Source organism: Vanacampus margaritifer, chromosome 14 (genome assembly GCF_051991255.1).
Source record: "Vanacampus margaritifer isolate UIUO_Vmar chromosome 14, RoL_Vmar_1.0, whole genome shotgun sequence".
In the NCBI taxonomy this organism is placed as follows: domain Eukaryota; kingdom Metazoa; phylum Chordata; class Actinopteri; order Syngnathiformes; family Syngnathidae; genus Vanacampus; species Vanacampus margaritifer.
Genome location: NC_135445.1, coordinates 13,520,027 through 13,536,978, shown reverse-complemented (window position 1 = coordinate 13,536,978; position 16,952 = coordinate 13,520,027). Strand labels below are relative to the sequence as shown.

Genomic DNA, 16,952 nt, shown 5'->3' with positions numbered 1-16,952 from the left:
GACACACGTGGAGTTGTCCTCAATCCACAGGTTAAAGACTACTTTGCAGTAAATACTGATAAGAGCACCTGCTTCCCTTGTATCAGGTGAACCCATCACATTGATTTATCACCCTCAGGCTAATAACGGTGCAAATCTTTAATGGTAGCTCCTCCTTAACCTAATTCAAACCTTTTTAATGGAAGCCACACTGCATCGGGACGTTTAGCTCCACCTGGACACCATGAGGACTCTCGTGCAGAAGCTTGCTGTTTTGTCTCTGCTTGTGGCTCTTCTATGCAGCACACAGGTGCGTTCACAACATTGGTTATTAACTGTGTTTTTAATGATGATGACTTCATCTTTTGTTTTTATGTTGCTTGTCAGGTGGATTCGATGCCTGTGCCTGAGGACTGGACTGGCTTGGTTCAGCGGGCCAAAAGATCTTTGCTGTGGCGCTGGAACTCAATGAAGCCAGTGGGCGCCAGCTGCAGGGATCATATGGAGTGTGGCACCAATTACTGCAGGTACAGTTTTTTTTGTTTTAGAATGGTGGGCAATGGGTTGATAAATGCCAGACGTTTTCAGAAACGGGTTGTTCCCAGTGCCAGCCGATTTAAGCATTTTGACTGATCTTTCAAGGTCCACTTCCTCCTCAGCCATCTAGCTCCCCCCCCCCACGTCTCCTACTGCCGCGTCAATGCTTTCCATCCACGGAGTCATCACCCTCATCATCATCATCGATGATGATCATCGTTGTCATCAATGTGCTCTTTTAGCGTTGGTCGATGCTTTTGGTCTTTGAAAAAAAACGGCTCGGGCGTGAGCTCCTCGCAACCGGTCGCCATTTTTCCTTTGTTTTCCATTCTGATCTCCTGTTCAACGCTCTAGCTCCGCCTCTACTGACGCCCACCCGATATTGTCAAAAGACAGTCATCGCTGCCCTCTAGGGGCCAAAAATAGTCCTTAGGCACAACAGGCCTAATTGAAACTTTCATCACAGATGCGGAAGGCTTCCCCCCAACCGTTTCAAAAATAAATAAATAAATAAATTGGATGACGTCTTTTGACGTCATTGGCAGCCCTCCGTAGGTTTTTAAACGTCAGTGGCAGTGAAAGAGTTAAAGATTATTATTATTATTATTTTTTTTTTTTTTAACTACATTGAAAATAAGTGTTATGTCTATCACGGGACGCATGAGTGCGGAACAGTATTTCATGTGCTTTTTTTACAATGTGTGGGTGAATTTATGTTAATATTTATGTACCTTTCTATTCTATTTTATACTATTGTCTTTTTTTTTAACTTTGTCATTATTTATTTGCATTTGTTTTTGTATACATTTATTTACATTTTATTTAAATATTCATGTATACTTGGGAATCTTAATTGTAACGTTTTGTAAATATATTTGTAGTTTTTTCTGTTTTGATTTGCTTTAAAATTTTTGCATTTCACTTTTTTCGTTTTATTTTGTAATACAACTTTTTATGCCTTTTATGGAATTGGCATAACCGTGGTGTTTTCACATTGTGCCGTGTGTCTGTTTTCCCTCTTCTTTTATCTCAGGATAAAAATCATGAGGTGATGATGCTATCTAATAAACGTCTTGTCTTAACAGGAAAAACATTTGCTCTTTCTGGAAATTCACCTGAAGAACACAAACAATTCCATCAGGGCGAGTGTCGGCACAACAAGCTTCTTCATGGATCAAATCAATTTAAAAAACAAATACAATAATGTACTGCTTGAAATAAAGACTTGGCTACTGGCTCTTTGGTTATGATCAGATTACCCTGACTAATCTGATCAGTTTCTGCAGCTACAAAACAAAGCTGTAAAAAGCTGTAGACTTGAACCTGTATTGTATGAATCTGTTTAGTGGTCAAATATACACACCAATGCAATGTTTAAGAGTTTTCTTTTTATATATTTATATGTACACACTGGAAACAATGTCAATAAATTGCCTTTTGAACACGTTTTGTAAACACTTTGACATAAGTTCCAAAGTAAACATTTAAGTCAAATAAATGTATACAAATTATGCCTATTTATAGTTGCATAATCTTTTGACTAGACCGGAAACAGATATTTTTATTTATTTTTATTAAATCAGCGATTGGAAATCTTGATAAGTTTAACAATTAAACGTAAAAGAAGAAGAATCTTAACTGCACTCTGTTTTATATTTTCTATTAGGCCTAAAGTAAATGCAGAAGAAGAAGAAAAGACTCGCTAGCCACAACAATAGGTACACCTGCATGTTTTAACGTAAGGACAAATGTCACAATTACATTGTCCAGGTGTACCTAATGGCATGTCCACAGGGCAACACAGACAAGTGTAATTTCTTGCCACTAGGGGGCATGATTGGCCATCTTTAATTATTTCGTTTGGGACGTCCAGAACGAGATTGAAGATGTATTTATAATAATACAGCCTTTAATACTTCATAGTCTGTTTACGATTAATAGTTTTTTGTTGTTTTCTATTATTTATTTAATATTTTTGAGATGTATTTATATTAAAAAATATTTTGGAGTGTTTATTTTTGTATTGTTTTTTTAATTAAATGTTTATTATTATTTATTATTGCTAATAATTATACTTTGCAGTAGTTGTAGTAATAGCATCGCTAGTAGTATTGTGATATATTTAACAAAAAAACAAACTGCGTCTTGGATACTGCAATTCCTCTTTCCTCATTGGTTTACAGGCTTGTGACGTCACACTTCCTCCAACTGGCGGAGATGCCAGAGCTTCGCTATGGGGGGTCCGTTCGGACCTTGGTGATGCACTGATGCCGGCTCGGTACCGTTTCGATGACTAAACCTACATTTTGATGACATAATAACCTTCAATTTGGAATGCGCAGTAAATCACATTATTTTGGTATGTATGCAAGTCATTTCTGACGGAAGCTGCATTTTGTTTTTATGGATGCCTACACAAGAAAGTGACCCCAATAGACGCGGATGGAGGTGACTCATGACTAACAGCTCTATGTAAGTATGAAATATTATCATTTGTCTCTGTCCTTGAATCACTTGTGCCCTGTTTGAGGAACGTGTGGGGTTGTGGCGGGAGGGGGAGGGGGCACAACAACATTTCGTTGTTTTTTTTTTGTTTGTTTTTTTTACATCCGTTATTGGACAGAAGTATTTGGACAGAGCAAGGGTTGTGCTGGATGAGTTTGGTTTGGAAGAACATAAGCCAAAAGATGATCAAGAACGAGAGATTTTGCAGGTGCATCAGACGTCACAGATGTACAGAAATTCCCACAGATAAACTCAAGTTCGAGAGGCATCCCCAGGAGGGTGAAAGCTGATGTGCAATCACTTCCTGTCGGTGTAATAATAACCAGATGTCCCAATACTTTTGTTTATAAACCCTCAGACTCTAGACTTCACACTTTTGATAGGTGTAAATCACTCTGTTTTGGGGGGAGTGGTTCTGTCTAATGCAGATGGAGAGCCTTTGTAAATTGGGTGTACTTCAACACTATACATTCAAATGCTTTTTTTTGTTTTTGTTTTTGTTTTTTTAGTGACTAGCAACAAATCTAACCACATCCAGACTGCCAATGAATGGTGCTTGGGGTGGTAACATGTTTGCTCCTCCACACTGAGAAACAGTCAACAGATTATCTTTGTTGTCGTGAATTCTGCCACCAACCCAGCAGATTAACCCAATTTCTAAGGCTGTAATATGTGATCAAACAGTTCTTGACAGATCCCTCGAGTATGGCCTTAGATTGTTTACTTGTTATTGCAATGGCAGGTTTTTTTTCCAGCTACAATAAGCAATGTTGCAGATGATTATCTCCACACATGTTTACATGAATGATGTCCAGACAACAGAACCTAGACATTTACCAAAAATGTTTCCCCATTTTTAATATTCCTATGATTGGCTGGTGAACAGTCCAGGGTGTTTTACACTTACTGGAATTAATGTATTTTTTTTTTCATATAGAACAAATTTGTTTGTGGGCCAAAAATTCAGTGTTTGAATGCATGCGTGTGAGTTTGCAGTGAACACGCTTTTCCTCATAGCAGTGCTGGCAGCACCGTAATTGTCTGCAGTGCTGCTGACCTACTTACTTACACTGGCTGAGAAAAGTGGAAGACCGAGACCATCAGGCTAAGAACGAAAGGGACTTTGTTCATTTGAATGATTTCTAGTGCCTTCCTACTTTGTTGGGATGCTGTGTGTTTATGAAGAGGCATTTGTTTGTCCAAAGAGGAAACTCCCAGGACCGCTTCTCATGTTGCAAAGTGCATCTCATTGTTTATCTGAATCATCATAAGTTAAGTGCGCAGCAGGGAAAAGGCTGGAGGAAAATGCCAACATGGACGCAAGCAACTTTGCTTACTTTGTCATGAGTAATTGTAAGCTTTTTCATATATTATCTTACCACAGACCTATATACAGAAAAGCCAGAGCTGAAATTCAAAAACAGTACCTCAAGGGCTTTTCAATGGAAGTGATAACCACTCTTATTGCACAGTTTACTGAGATTTCGTACAAGAGCCGCATTGTAATGTCAACAGATGAAATTGTGTTGAGGCTTGGAGAACTAGCATGTGGCTCATTACCCAAGGTTGTTTTTGTGCTTTCTGTTCCAAGTCCAGTGGCAACAATCAGGTGCTTATGGATATTGTGACAGCAGCTGCCGTGTTAGGCATGAAGAGCAGTTCCGTCCCTACGGCTGCGACTTGTGAAACGTAGACACTCTTTTGTTTGGTAATTAGCAGGGTCGTACAGTGCATGGGTCATGAAGAATGAAAATTATAGATCTGGATTATAACCAAAATGTAATTGAAATATGTTGTAAAGTGTTAGCTAGCTAGCTGCTAGCCACCCAACAAACATGGATCAAAACAAGTATAGATACTATCATACAGTAGAGGACAGGCAATGTTGGGAAAGTTCATCTCACAATTTTTTAAAATGTACTACTTCACAATTGAAAAGTTCATTGGACCGAAAATGAACTAGTTAGTATTACAATAAAAGCCCATTGATTTTTAAGGTAAGTAACATTAGTAAGGAAGTATAATAACAATACAGCATAATAAAATAATAGCAATTTTAAAATAAAAGGGAAATACAACTGTACCTGCGCATGTTGGCCTATTAGGGGCAGTGTGGTGCCATGCATGCATGAAATACACACGTAAATGATCGAGAGAAGAAAGTTGCATTTGAGCCGTTGAATGTAACTCATTTTTCATACATTTGAGGGGAAAATGTGCCTTTGAGTAGCCTACTTAGTGTTATCTTACCCCTGTGTATGTGTTTCCACAGCATTTATGTGTGAAAGTTCATTATTTGAAGGAATTTCACTGCCGAAGTCGATGCTAATTTCTCGTTAGCATTTGAATGCGATCCTCCATTGACTGTAGCCTTAGCGCTAGCCATGTTTAATCAACAAAGCATGGTTTGTTTTAAATCTACAGTGGTAATTGTTTTTATTGTGCGTTTAGTTTCACAGTAAACTCCAACAGTGATGTCGTTAAACAGCTTTAAGGATGCTTGGAGACGGCAGAATTACATAAAAGTGAGGCCAGGCTTATTTCATCGTTATCTAAACGTTAAGTAAAACTGTACACCAAATGTAGCTTTCTCTTTGGAAACGACATCTGTGTTGTATATTTGCAGGATTTAACTTCCACAGCATGAGGATAGTGGATATGATTCACCTGAGTGCACCAGTATGATTGGCGCGTCCAGTCTTTCAGGGGACACCCTGATTGCGTGCCACTTCCCGCTGCTTCAGCTTCCCGCCTGGCAACTTCCTGTCCAGGCTCTGTGCGGCTCAGCAAGGAGGCCGGGCTCCTCGGGTCTGTCTCGGGCAGCGTCCCTCCCAGAGCAAGACAGGATCAGCCAAGAGCATCCCATTGCTATTAGTCGCAAGCATTTTTCCAACAGTTTTGGTAGCCTCAATGAGGACCATGTGGAGGAGGAGGAAGAGGATGGCACCAGCGACGGCATCTCTGCCTCATCATCTGAAGAAACCAGAAAGGAAGAGGTTCGAACAAGAGGAAGTCAACGCTTGCACAATTCCTTCCTTCCCAATCCCGACTTGGATGAGGACGACGAGGATAGCGATGGGGACAACCTTCACAAATACCACGAGGATTCATCTTTTGTGTTGCACGGGACTTCCAACTGGCGCAAAAGCACGTACGACGGGAACATGGACTGGGGCCATGAAGACTTTCTGCAGGCTCAACGCAGATCTGGTGTCATGGCTTCTGACGCAATGCCCAATCACATCCCATACAAGTCTTCCTCTGAGTTGATCCCCAACAGCCAAGCGGACCATGCCAGTGACTCCTCCTGCGGCAGCTCTGATGGGATCCTGGTGAACTTCTGCACCATTTACAACCACAGCAACAATCCCGCCATGCCACATGAGCTCAGCTCCCCGGGGGCGTGTCCATCTCCATCATCCGAGGGATCTGTATTCCTCAACCTCCAACCTCTTCCGAGTGAGCGCGATGACCAAAGCGTGCACAATCCCTTGAAAGAGGAGCTTTTCAAGACTGCATCTTGCTTGTCACCTCAAGATCTTGACTCAAACCGCACTTTTCACCCCATGGAGCATCAACCGCCTCCAGGTCTCTCTTCTCTGGAGGTGTGCGACATAGCTACCTGTCTCCAAAGCCAAGCCCCACTGGTCACAGGGACTAATCAGACGTACTACAAGCTGGTGACTTGTGATCTTTTGTCCCAGTCGCCCAGTGCAACCTGGTCCAGCAATGGCTGCTTTGAGGATGAGAGCGTCAGCGGCCCCGGGATCCACTTTGCCAGTCCGAGGACAACTGGACAAAACCATGCTGGAATGGAAGTAAGGTTGAATCAAAATGTCTGACTATTTCTGTCTATGAATGTAGGTAACAAGTAGTCACTAGCTCAGCAAAATTCAGTTAGCTAAGACTGCAAAATCAACTATGATTAAGACTACATTTTCATCCAGATTCAGAATTTCTCCCAGATCTTGGAAAAGAAAATGATTTGATCAAAGTATAACAAATAACAAGCTGATATGATTGAGATTTGACACTGACAAATGCATGTTTACTATGAATTGCTTTGACGACAGAACCAAAGCTGTTCTTTCTATTCCATCTCAGGCGGATTTTCTGGCCCCGGATTCTGAGTTTACCAGCACTTCCAAAGAGAAATCCCCCTCAAGTGTGAAAGACCACGTCCAAGACCAATGGAACAGGCCGTGTTTGATTTGCTTCAACCATCGCTGTACATGCCGGGCCACAAGCAAGACAACTACCCAAGAACAAGTGACGCTAAAACAGGAACAATGTCACTTTGAGAAAGGTAAGGATCATGATTTTGGTTTTGGGTATAACAGGGGTCTGCAACCTGCGGCTCTGGAAACACACGTGGCTCTTTCGTACTTCTCTTGTGGCTCCATGTGGATCTTTAAAAATGAGTAGAAATTTATATATTTTTTACTTGTCAATTTTTAGATAAAATATGCTTCAAATAAGATGATTTACATTAAAAAATAAATAGTGAACTATTCAAGTCCAAAATTTTAAGTTGTACTTCAACGCTCACATGGGCAATGACAGTGATTAAGATAAGATAAGATAAGATCGGGAGCAGAGTGGGAAGCGGTTGGGATGAGGATCAGCACCTCCAAATCCGAGACCATGGTCCTCAGTCGGAAAAGGGTGGCGTGCTCTCTCCGGGTCGGAGATGAGATCCTCCCCCAAGTGGAGGAGTTCAAGTATCTTGGGGTTTTGTTCATGAGTGAGGGGCAGGAGGGAGCGGGACATCGACAGGCGGATCGGTGCAGCGTCTGCAGTGATGCAGGCTCTGTATCAGTTTGTTGTGGTGAAGAAGGAGCTGAGCCAAAAGGCTAAGCTCTCGATTTACCGGTCGATCTATGTTTCTACCCTCACCTGTGGTCACGAGCTGTGGGTCATGACCGAAAGAACAAGATCCCAGATAGAAGCGGCCGAAATGAGTTTCCTCCGCAGGGTGTCCGGGCTCTCCCTAAGAGATGAAAACCTCGGTCATTCTGGAGGAACTCAGAGTCGAGGCCACTGCTCCTCTGCGTTGAGAGGAACCAGTTGAGGTGGCTCGGGCATCTGGTTCGGATGCTTCCTGGACACCTCCCTGGAGTGGTGCTCCGGGCATGTCCCACCGGCGGGAGGCCCCGGGGACGACCCAGGACACGCTGGAGAGACAATGTCTCCCGACTGGCCTGGGAACGCCTTGGGATCCTGCTGGAGGAGCTGGTTGAAGTGGCTGGGGGGAAGGAAGTCTGGGCTTTCCTCCTAAAGCTGCTGCCCCCGCAACCCGACCCTGGATAAACAATAGTAAATGGATGGATGGATGGATGTACATACACAAAAGACGAAAAGAGGCATAAAATTACTGTCTATTAATGTCCATAAATGTGCCAAAAATGTCCGAAATTTGACAGCAAGGCAAAAAAGTCAAAAAATGTCAGAAAAATTAAAACAACAACAAAATAAATAAGAAAATAGAACATTAATCTCAAAGTATTGAATGCTGCATATTTTCCCTGTTATGACTTATAGCTCTAATTAGCTCTTGGCTCTCAGTACATTAGACTAACACACTGTTTGATTCATCACAATGTTCAAATCCAGACAGATGTTTTTTTATTGTTGTTGTTGTTTATTTGGCCTAAAATGGCTCTTTTGACAATAAAGGTAAAGAAGTAATAAAGAAGAAACTGTGGTAATAATGTGAGATATTTTGTTGCTTTCTTCCAGAGACAAGTTTGACGTCCTCCAATAGACCACAAAGGCCAACATCTCTACCAATCCAGCCCATCGTGCTCGGTCCCAGTGACGAACGTCATACCAAGGCCCAGCAGCTGGGTTGTCTTGTTGAACAATACATGAAACAAAAACACAGCAAGAAATCTGAGCGCTTCAAGTCGAATCCAAAACTGTCGTCAGTAAGCAACCATTGCTCTATCTTCATGGAGGCTTGTTCCAGCTCCGACACCTGCTCCACTTGCACGCCGAGCCCAGATGGCGTCAACCGCAGGGATATGTGGTTTCAGGCCCACCGTAGTCCGAAGACATCCAAAACAAGACCAGATGCAACTCAGACCAACTCTAAGGTCAATCAGGAGAGAACAAGTCCACAAACTGGTCCAGAATTGTTTTCAGGTCCCTGCCAGGCCAAGTTTGTTCGAATTCCTACCTACCACGATCTTATAAGCCTAACAACCCCCAAGGAGAGCCATCAAAGTCCTGCTCAGTCCCATAACCGCAGCTTCTTTGAGTCCATATTCTCAGATTCAACAGCCCAAACCAACAACCCCTATCAAGCAAATCCTCTTCCACAGACCCCTCAACCTCAAGGCTTCAGCTTCACAGCTTCACTCTCCTCCGTGGCCCCGCTTTCCTCTTTGGTTTCTCTGCTCTCATTCGCCGCTCCTGGTCTACAACATCAGCTCACCCCCGAAGGCGTCAGTGAGGGTCAACAGGACGAACCCATGCTCCTGAGCCATCCAACGGACCTCTCAGCTGACACCTCTTATGAATCTCTATCCATCAGTCATCTTCAGAGGAGAGGTGAGAGCGACACTATATCAAAGTATGTAACATGAATCTGAATGGAGTCAAAATTAGCATGAATGATCTGACTTTTTTGTGATTTATCTGTCCGATGAGGAGCTCTTTTTAAGAGGAGCAGGGAAAAAAGCACTTTGCTTCAGAGGCTCCTTCAAAATGCCCTTAAGGGGCTTCCTCTCACACATGATCTATTTATAACTCTCCCTGCATGGGATTGGTTGAGCCATCTGCTCGCCGGCCTATGTGAGCGCACAGGAATAATGCAGTACAAACAGCACTAATGATTTATGAACTGCATCACCATTTTTCTTTTAGATCAACTTCTAATCCTTAATGATGGAAATTTGAGGCAAGCAAATCGGCGGAGGTTTTTAGTGGCGGTAATATGCCGTTGGTACGAAACGGCCCTGCAGACAGCGACAGCATGCATAAAAAATTCAGCATGACATTTGCAGGAACTAGCCAATATGACATGGAGAGAGAGAAAAGCCATTCTCACTTCTGTGTGATGACCCAGTTAGTAAAAAGAAAACCATAATTATTAACTCATCTCTGTGTCTTGCAAATGTTTCCTTAAAATACATACAAAAATCTTTGTGACTGTACTTAGCTGAAAGATTGTCATTAGTTAGTTTTGATTGTGTACCCTTTTTACAGTAATATAATAATTCATATTTTTTTGCTTTCTAAACTCAAGGTGAGGAAAGCTGGACTCCTTGAAAAGGCTACTCTCCCATTCATTTTATTCAAGTGTAAACCCTATACCAGGTGCTCTGGAGCCACTCTTTTGTACTTTACTGTGGATCTCTTAAAAAAAAAAAAGTACAAATACATATATATTTTTACATATTTATTTATATTTTTTTAGATGCAATATATATATATATATATATATATATATATATATATACATGTATATATATATATATATATATATGTATATATATATATATATATATATGTATATATATATATATATATATACACATATATATATATATATATATACACATATATATACTGTATACACACATATATATATATAAATATATATACACACACACACACATTTATATATATATATATATATATATATATATATATATATATATATATATATATATATACATATATATATATATATATTCTTGTAATGAATTAATGATTTTGTTTAAAAATAATGTTATAATTAAAATTACAATATTCTAATTAAAATAAAAAAAATGTTAGAAACCAAAATTTTTGAAAATTCAGAAAAAAATAATAATTTTAAAGGCAGAAAAGAAAATGTTGAAAAAGTAAACATAAAATGTTCAAAAACAAAAGAAATCCTGAAAATTTCCGAAAACACTAAATTGCCAAAAAGTCAGACACTTTATTTTTTTTTAAAAAAAGCTGAAAAAAAAAATGCTTTAAAAGTACCCGTAACTAAAAATCAAAAGAAGAAATTCCGGAAATTACCATATAATGTAAACAAATTTGCAAAAAAGTAAAAGTAGTAAAATAGGGTGAAAAATGTAAACAAAGCAAACAAAAAAATAGACACATAAAATGTCCAAAAAAGAAAGGAGGCAGAAAATTACCGTATGTCCATAAAATTGCCAAAAATGTTAGAAATTTGACAGAGAGGCAGAAAAGTCTAAAAATGTATGAAAAATTACACCAATTAGTTTTTTTTAATTGTCATATTTTGTTGAGATTTTCAAGCATTCTCAATAATCGATTAAGGAAATCAAGCCCAACGTATTTTATTTTTCAACAAAGAAGGGTTCGGTGAATGCTCATAGGAAACTGATGGGGTTCACTACCCCCAACAAAGTTAAGAACCGCTCTATTAGCTATTATATTTTTGAAATATTTCTGATTTGTTGTGTATATGTCATAAATTAAGACATTGTCGCATTGTATGACTCAAAATATGACGAGATGATTTAACATTTATTTGGTTTCACCGTCATAAAGGCCCAATGAGGGAAGCTGTAACTGCAAATTAGCCTCTTTTTTTTTTAACTAACTGTGATAAGGTCAACAACTGAAACAATGCAATGATACAAATATTCAGAATGCACTGTTGTGTTTATTATGGTGTTTATTCGTCTTTGTGTGCAGGTTTGCTGAGGTCTGTGAGCAGGGCTGTGGACCTAATTATAGCTCATTTTGGCAACAGCAGAGATCCAGAAGAAAAGGTACATTTGTTGTTTACGTTCAAACACACTAATACAAGGAGGCTTCAGGGGAGATGCCATTCAAGCCAAAGCCTCATTAACTCATTCACTGCCATTGACGGCTAGTGACGTCAAAAATTCATTTGAACTATTTCTATTAGTTTGACATTTTTTCCACTTTTGTTAACAAGAGTATGAAAACCTAGAATTTTTTTAATTGTACATTTAGAACAGATATAAAATTTATAATTAATTATAATTAATAGACTTAAGAACATAGAGTTAACTACTGAAGTTGTGCGATTAATTACAATTAAAAAAAATTAAGAAAAGAAAAGATTATTAAAGATTAGGAGCGTGAGGCGTTTACAATTTTTCATTGTAATTAACTGCATGACTTCACGAGTTAACTCACGATTAATCACAAATTTTATATCTATTATAAATGTACAATAAAAAAAATTCTAGGTTTTCATACTCTTGTTAACAAAAGTGGGAAAAAAAATGTTAAACTAATAGAAATAGTTCAAATGAATATTTGACGTCTATAACCGTCGATGGCAGTGAATGAGTTAAGATGAATGATGCTCCATTTTAAAAATGCAAATTCTGTCATAACACCACCACTATGGCGTAAATACCACACATTGTTGTCACGTTTTGTTGACATTTAAAATAAAACCCCAAAAGTCAATTAAGGAAATCAAGCCCATTCCTAGTTCTCTTTCTCATTTATTTTTTATTTTTAAATATACTGCTTTGCCCACAGATGCGTCTAGGCAACAGCTACCTGAGTGCCATGATGGCCAGTCTGGTCCTGGATCACCTGTGTCCATCCATCCAGAATATTCTCGAAGACGGCCTCAAAGATCACAAATTAGACGTCGTCATCGGTCAGCGTCGTAACTCCTCCTGGACCGTAGTGGAAGTCTCTACCAAGCACGGTAATTGGAAAGTATGTCAACAAGAATGAGGTTGTTTTTTTTTTTAATCTTACTAACTTTTCTTTGGTGCGACAGGTCCCTCCACCAAGGTTCTCTACAGCCTGGTGTGTAAAATCAACAAGTGTCCACAGCTCAACAGCCACAGCATGAGACTGAAGGCCTTTATCATGGGCTTGCTTAAGTGAGTTTCTATTTGTATTATTTATTTTGGTGTCATTTTAATGCCTGAGATTCCACTCACAAAGGCCCCCTCAACCTCTTTCAGTTTGAGAGCGTTGGAATTATGGCTAAGTCACCTCCACAGTCAAAAAGGTGAGTGCACATTATATCCAGTGCCGTGAATAAGAACTAGTATTTCCCCTCTTCTAGTTTCCCCACTTTGACGTTTAAGATCATCAACAAATGTAAATATCAGACAAAGACAACATAAGCCCAGTAAAAATGTATTTATTTATTTTATTTTTTAATTTTTTAATTTTTTTATGGAGACTTTAACAAAAGTGGGAAAAAAATGTTAAATTAATAGAAATTGTTAAAATTTATTTTTGACGTCAATAGCCGTCATTGGCAGTGAATGAGTTAAGGGAGAAAATTAAGAATTGTGTGTGTTTGTCTGATGTTTCCACTGTACTTGGGTGTCAAAAAGTCAAACGTACGATATTGGTCATCCATGTCTATCTGTCTGCACAGATGTGGTGATGTCACACTATCACGGTTGGGGCTTCCTGTCCATGTCGCTGGGCAGATGTCGGCCTCTGTTTCAGGAGCTTCTGCTTCTCCTGCAGCCTCTCTCCGTCTTGCCCTTTGAGCTCGACTTGCTGCTGGAGCCCAGGTTGTTACGTAGCGGACAGCCATGCCCGGTGGAGGCGTGTGTTTCCCTGACTCCGCTCTTCACGGGCATCCCAGGCCACCAGATCAACGGGCATCTACAAGATAGTTTGCAGAACAACAGGCGGCAGGTGGTTTTAGCTTCTGTTCCTGAACGCAGGAACTTGGGGGAGTGTGTGGTGGAAGGGACCGCTTGCAGCCGGAATTGCTTTGATCCCGGACCTCCAGTTCGTGTGGACTGCAGGAAAATGGAGAAAAATAATGAAAGCACAACCAGTGTTGCGGTTGGGAGACCTTGCCAGGGTGGACTGCGCTGGGCTAAACTTTTTGGAGCTGCAAATGCTTCCACCAGGCTGCAGACGACCTCACAGAGTCAAAGCAAAGGGTAAGAAGACCTTGTATCGAGTACCGTACGAAATGATACCTTGAAGTACCGAGATCAGTGCTTATATTTGGATTCATTTGCTCATGAAACTTTTTTTTTTTTTTTTTTACTATACATGAACAGTGGTTCCCACAACATGTAAATACTTGGGCGGGCCACCCGAGTAGATTCCCAGAAAATGTAATTAAAAATATATATATTCAAATTAAAAAAATACTAATCAGTAAACTTGTACATGTACACCTTAAGATTTGTATGAAAATGTTTTTGTTTTTTTGTGTGAAAATTCAGGATTATAACTGAGCCACTGCATTTAACAAACAGGTTGCAGTCTGTTTCATGTTTGAACAGCACTGAAATAAAATATTAAGGCTTAATATTCCATTAATATAACATTATTCCATGCTTAATGTGTGAATCCTAACCCTAAGTAAGACGTTTTGTTGAATATTCCCATAAAAAAAAATTGTGGATCATGAGGTTAGAGGAGACGCAAGTAGCAGTACTGAGACCGAACCCCCACATCCACCCGGAGCCCACCCAAGTAGATTTCAAATCTGAGGGAAACACTGATGAAGTTAACCACTGTAAACGCCAACTAAAATAAAGAAGAAAACTCAAAATAATGTGTTTCTTAAAAGAACAACAAATAAATGTTATTCACTTTTAGCTAGTCCCTAGCGGACGTTGTATAACTTCTGTGCTTTTGGGTGTTATATCAAACTTATTGGAAATTTGACAAAAAAAATTAGTTACTGTACATGTATATTTAGAGGCTATTTTGAAACAAAAATGATCAGAACAAAATTTTAATTTTTCTAGTCTATGTGTTTTAATGTGGCACAAAATGCTAATTTTGACACAAACTTCAACATGAAGAAGAAACAAAAAGGTTGCAGAGCAATACTGTCACCTAGTGGCGTTCTGTAGAAACTGCTTTCCAAATTGTGCATAATTTGAGTTGTCACATCACACACAAAGTTCCTACTGTATTTTTCCAATCTGCGTTCCTTCCTGATGTAGCTTTCTTCCAATTGTCCTCTTTCCAGATGTCATCGTCCGTCACAGTGGCTGCAGCTGGACAGATCGCACCTTGGACTCTTGACTCAGTCCATCAGGTCATTGAAGCCTTGAGGCGGTCAGACTGACAAAAAGTCTTTCAGTGCATGCTACAACTAAGAACACGGCGCTCAGCCGTTCTGCTGCACTAATCCCGGAGAACACGAATAACAAGATTAACAGCTTTGGCTCACTCACTCATCAAGCGTTGGCTGTACTTTAAGCCCAGCCATCTATATTAAAAAGTTCATCATTCAATTTATGTGTTATGTCTTTTGAAAGGTTGAAACTAGACTGATGAACTGACTCATAACTCATCACATAAATTCTGTTTTTTTTTTTTCAACATCTGTCAAGCTAACAGGGAAAAAAACACGGTCAGGAATTAAGAAGCTGTCATTTTCTCTATGAAAAATATGACTTTGAAACAAACTACTGTCCTGGTAAAATTAGCCAGAAATTCAATCATGCATCAAGTGATGGCGCTAATGCCAACCGAAGCACTTTATCCACATTTCCGTGTCGCTTTACTAATCTCCTATTTTTGTTGGTGTTCTTGTTGGTGTTGTCATAAAATCAATGTAGACCAAGTGGGGACAACATGCTAAAGCTTACCTAAGCACACAAGCAAATTTTTTGGGTTTGCGTTTCTGTCATTATCTTATCCTTTAGTTCCTTATGGCAGCAGTTGAAAAGTCACCTTTGATTTGCCATGCTTCAGTTGTAGCTTTAAAATGAGGTACTAATCATAATTTAGTTACAGTTGGCCAGAATGGGTGTACACTCTGTGGAAGCGATGATGCTAATGCTAACTAATGCACTTTAGCTACATTACAGTGGGGCATTTCTCCTCATAACAGAGCAGTCATCTAATCTTCTGTTTATATTTGTGTTACGTAAGTGTTGCCATAATAATACCATATCGATAAATGACCATGCAAACCAAAGTGCTTTAAATTATTTTTTGTGTTACTTCTTCATTATTGCTATTGTCAATTTGTGAGCTATTGGTATTGTATTCATAACCATTTTTGTCTTTTCTAGCCAATCGCATACAACTTTTTTTTTTATGATGATGATGTTGATTTTTAAAGCTACTGAAGGTAGAATATTCCATTTTGAATCATTACTGCCACCTGCTGACGAAAAATGAAACTGCACATACCGTTCTTCTCATACACACCACGCACATTACGTCACATCCGCAGACAGGGCGTGGGAAATTCTAACCCGAATCCAGTCTGAAAACTATTGGCTCTCAGAGACTTGCAGGAGTAGCCATTGTGAACAGCTAAGGTGTTAATCTACTAATTAGAAGGCATTTCAGTCATAAATGGTCAAATGAAAAGCTTATTGTAAAGTTATTTTGGGGAAAAAAAGTTCCATATTGCAGCTTTAAATCAAACAATTGACAAGAAGTCCCACAGTTTACGCCATAACCAGTGTCGACTTGTTTGAAATATCTCGTAATGGTCACAAAAGCGATGTAACAAAAACGATTTTCAGTATGACTCTTATTAACTCATTCACTGCCATTGACGGCTATAGACGTAAAAAATTCATTTTAAATATTTCCATTAGTTTAATTTTTTTTCTACTTTTGCTAACAAGAGTATGAATTTTTTTTTGTAAATTTAGAACAGATTAATCGTTTGTTAACTAGTGAAGTCATGTGATTAATTACAATTAAAAAAAATTATCACCTGACGGGCCTATTTAAAAAAAAAAAGGAAAAAAAGGGGCATTTAATCGTAATTAATCGCATGATAATTTTATATCTGTTATAAATGTACAGTAAAAAAAATCCAGTTTTTCATAAAAAATTTAATAAAATGAAAAAAATGTTAAATAGAAATACTTCACATGAATTTTTGACGTTTGTAGTCGTCAATGGCAGTGAATGAGTTAATCTATTTGTTGTCAAATCACATCGTTTTTTGTACCTTGTTGGCTTCACATCGGTAATTCGACTTATTTAGTTTGTCACCCAGATAGGAA

The 16,952-nt window shown here is 39.0% G+C and overlaps 2 protein-coding genes and 1 long non-coding RNA gene across 5 annotated transcripts; 2 read left to right on the top strand and 1 right to left on the bottom strand.

The window, feature by feature from the left end:
• The first annotated feature begins 179 nt into the window (after nt 1–179).
• LOC144034121 (liver-expressed antimicrobial peptide 2) lies at nt 180–1,687 on the top strand. The gene is made up of 3 exons (XM_077542674.1): nt 180–289; nt 367–506; nt 1,602–1,687. Exons 1-3 carry the CDS (start codon nt 224–226, stop codon nt 1,633–1,635), a joined length of 240 nt encoding a protein of 79 aa, XP_077398800.1. The 5' UTR covers nt 180–223; the 3' UTR covers nt 1,636–1,687.
• Nucleotides 1,688–2,732: 1,045 nt separating this feature from the next.
• Nucleotides 2,733–16,573, top strand: LOC144034201 (uncharacterized). Of its 2 annotated transcripts, XM_077542785.1 has the most exons (11): nt 2,733–2,988; nt 5,473–5,546; nt 5,648–6,839; nt 7,126–7,327; nt 8,761–9,573; nt 11,683–11,759; nt 12,508–12,682; nt 12,758–12,863; nt 12,948–12,994; nt 13,373–13,895; nt 14,945–16,573. In XM_077542785.1, the coding sequence occupies exons 3-11, from the start codon at nt 5,703–5,705 to the stop codon at nt 15,027–15,029; spliced, it is 3,165 nt and encodes a 1,054-aa protein (XP_077398911.1). In that variant the 5' UTR covers nt 2,733–2,988; nt 5,473–5,546; nt 5,648–5,702; the 3' UTR covers nt 15,030–16,573. The 2 variants fall into 2 exon arrangements, with proteins under 2 accessions (XP_077398911.1, XP_077398910.1); XM_077542784.1 differs by lacking the exon at nt 5,473–5,546.
• LOC144034202 (uncharacterized) lies at nt 8,055–15,091 on the bottom strand. 2 transcript variants are annotated; one of them, XR_013288176.1, is made up of 3 exons: nt 14,809–15,091; nt 12,529–13,748; nt 8,055–8,323 (listed from the first exon to the last, which is right to left on the bottom strand). It is a non-coding gene; the product is annotated as an uncharacterized LOC144034202 (long non-coding RNA). The 2 variants fall into 2 exon arrangements; XR_013288175.1 differs by lacking the exon at nt 8,055–8,323 and having other exon boundaries at nt 12,458–13,748.
• Nucleotides 16,574–16,952: the final 379 nt, after the last annotated feature.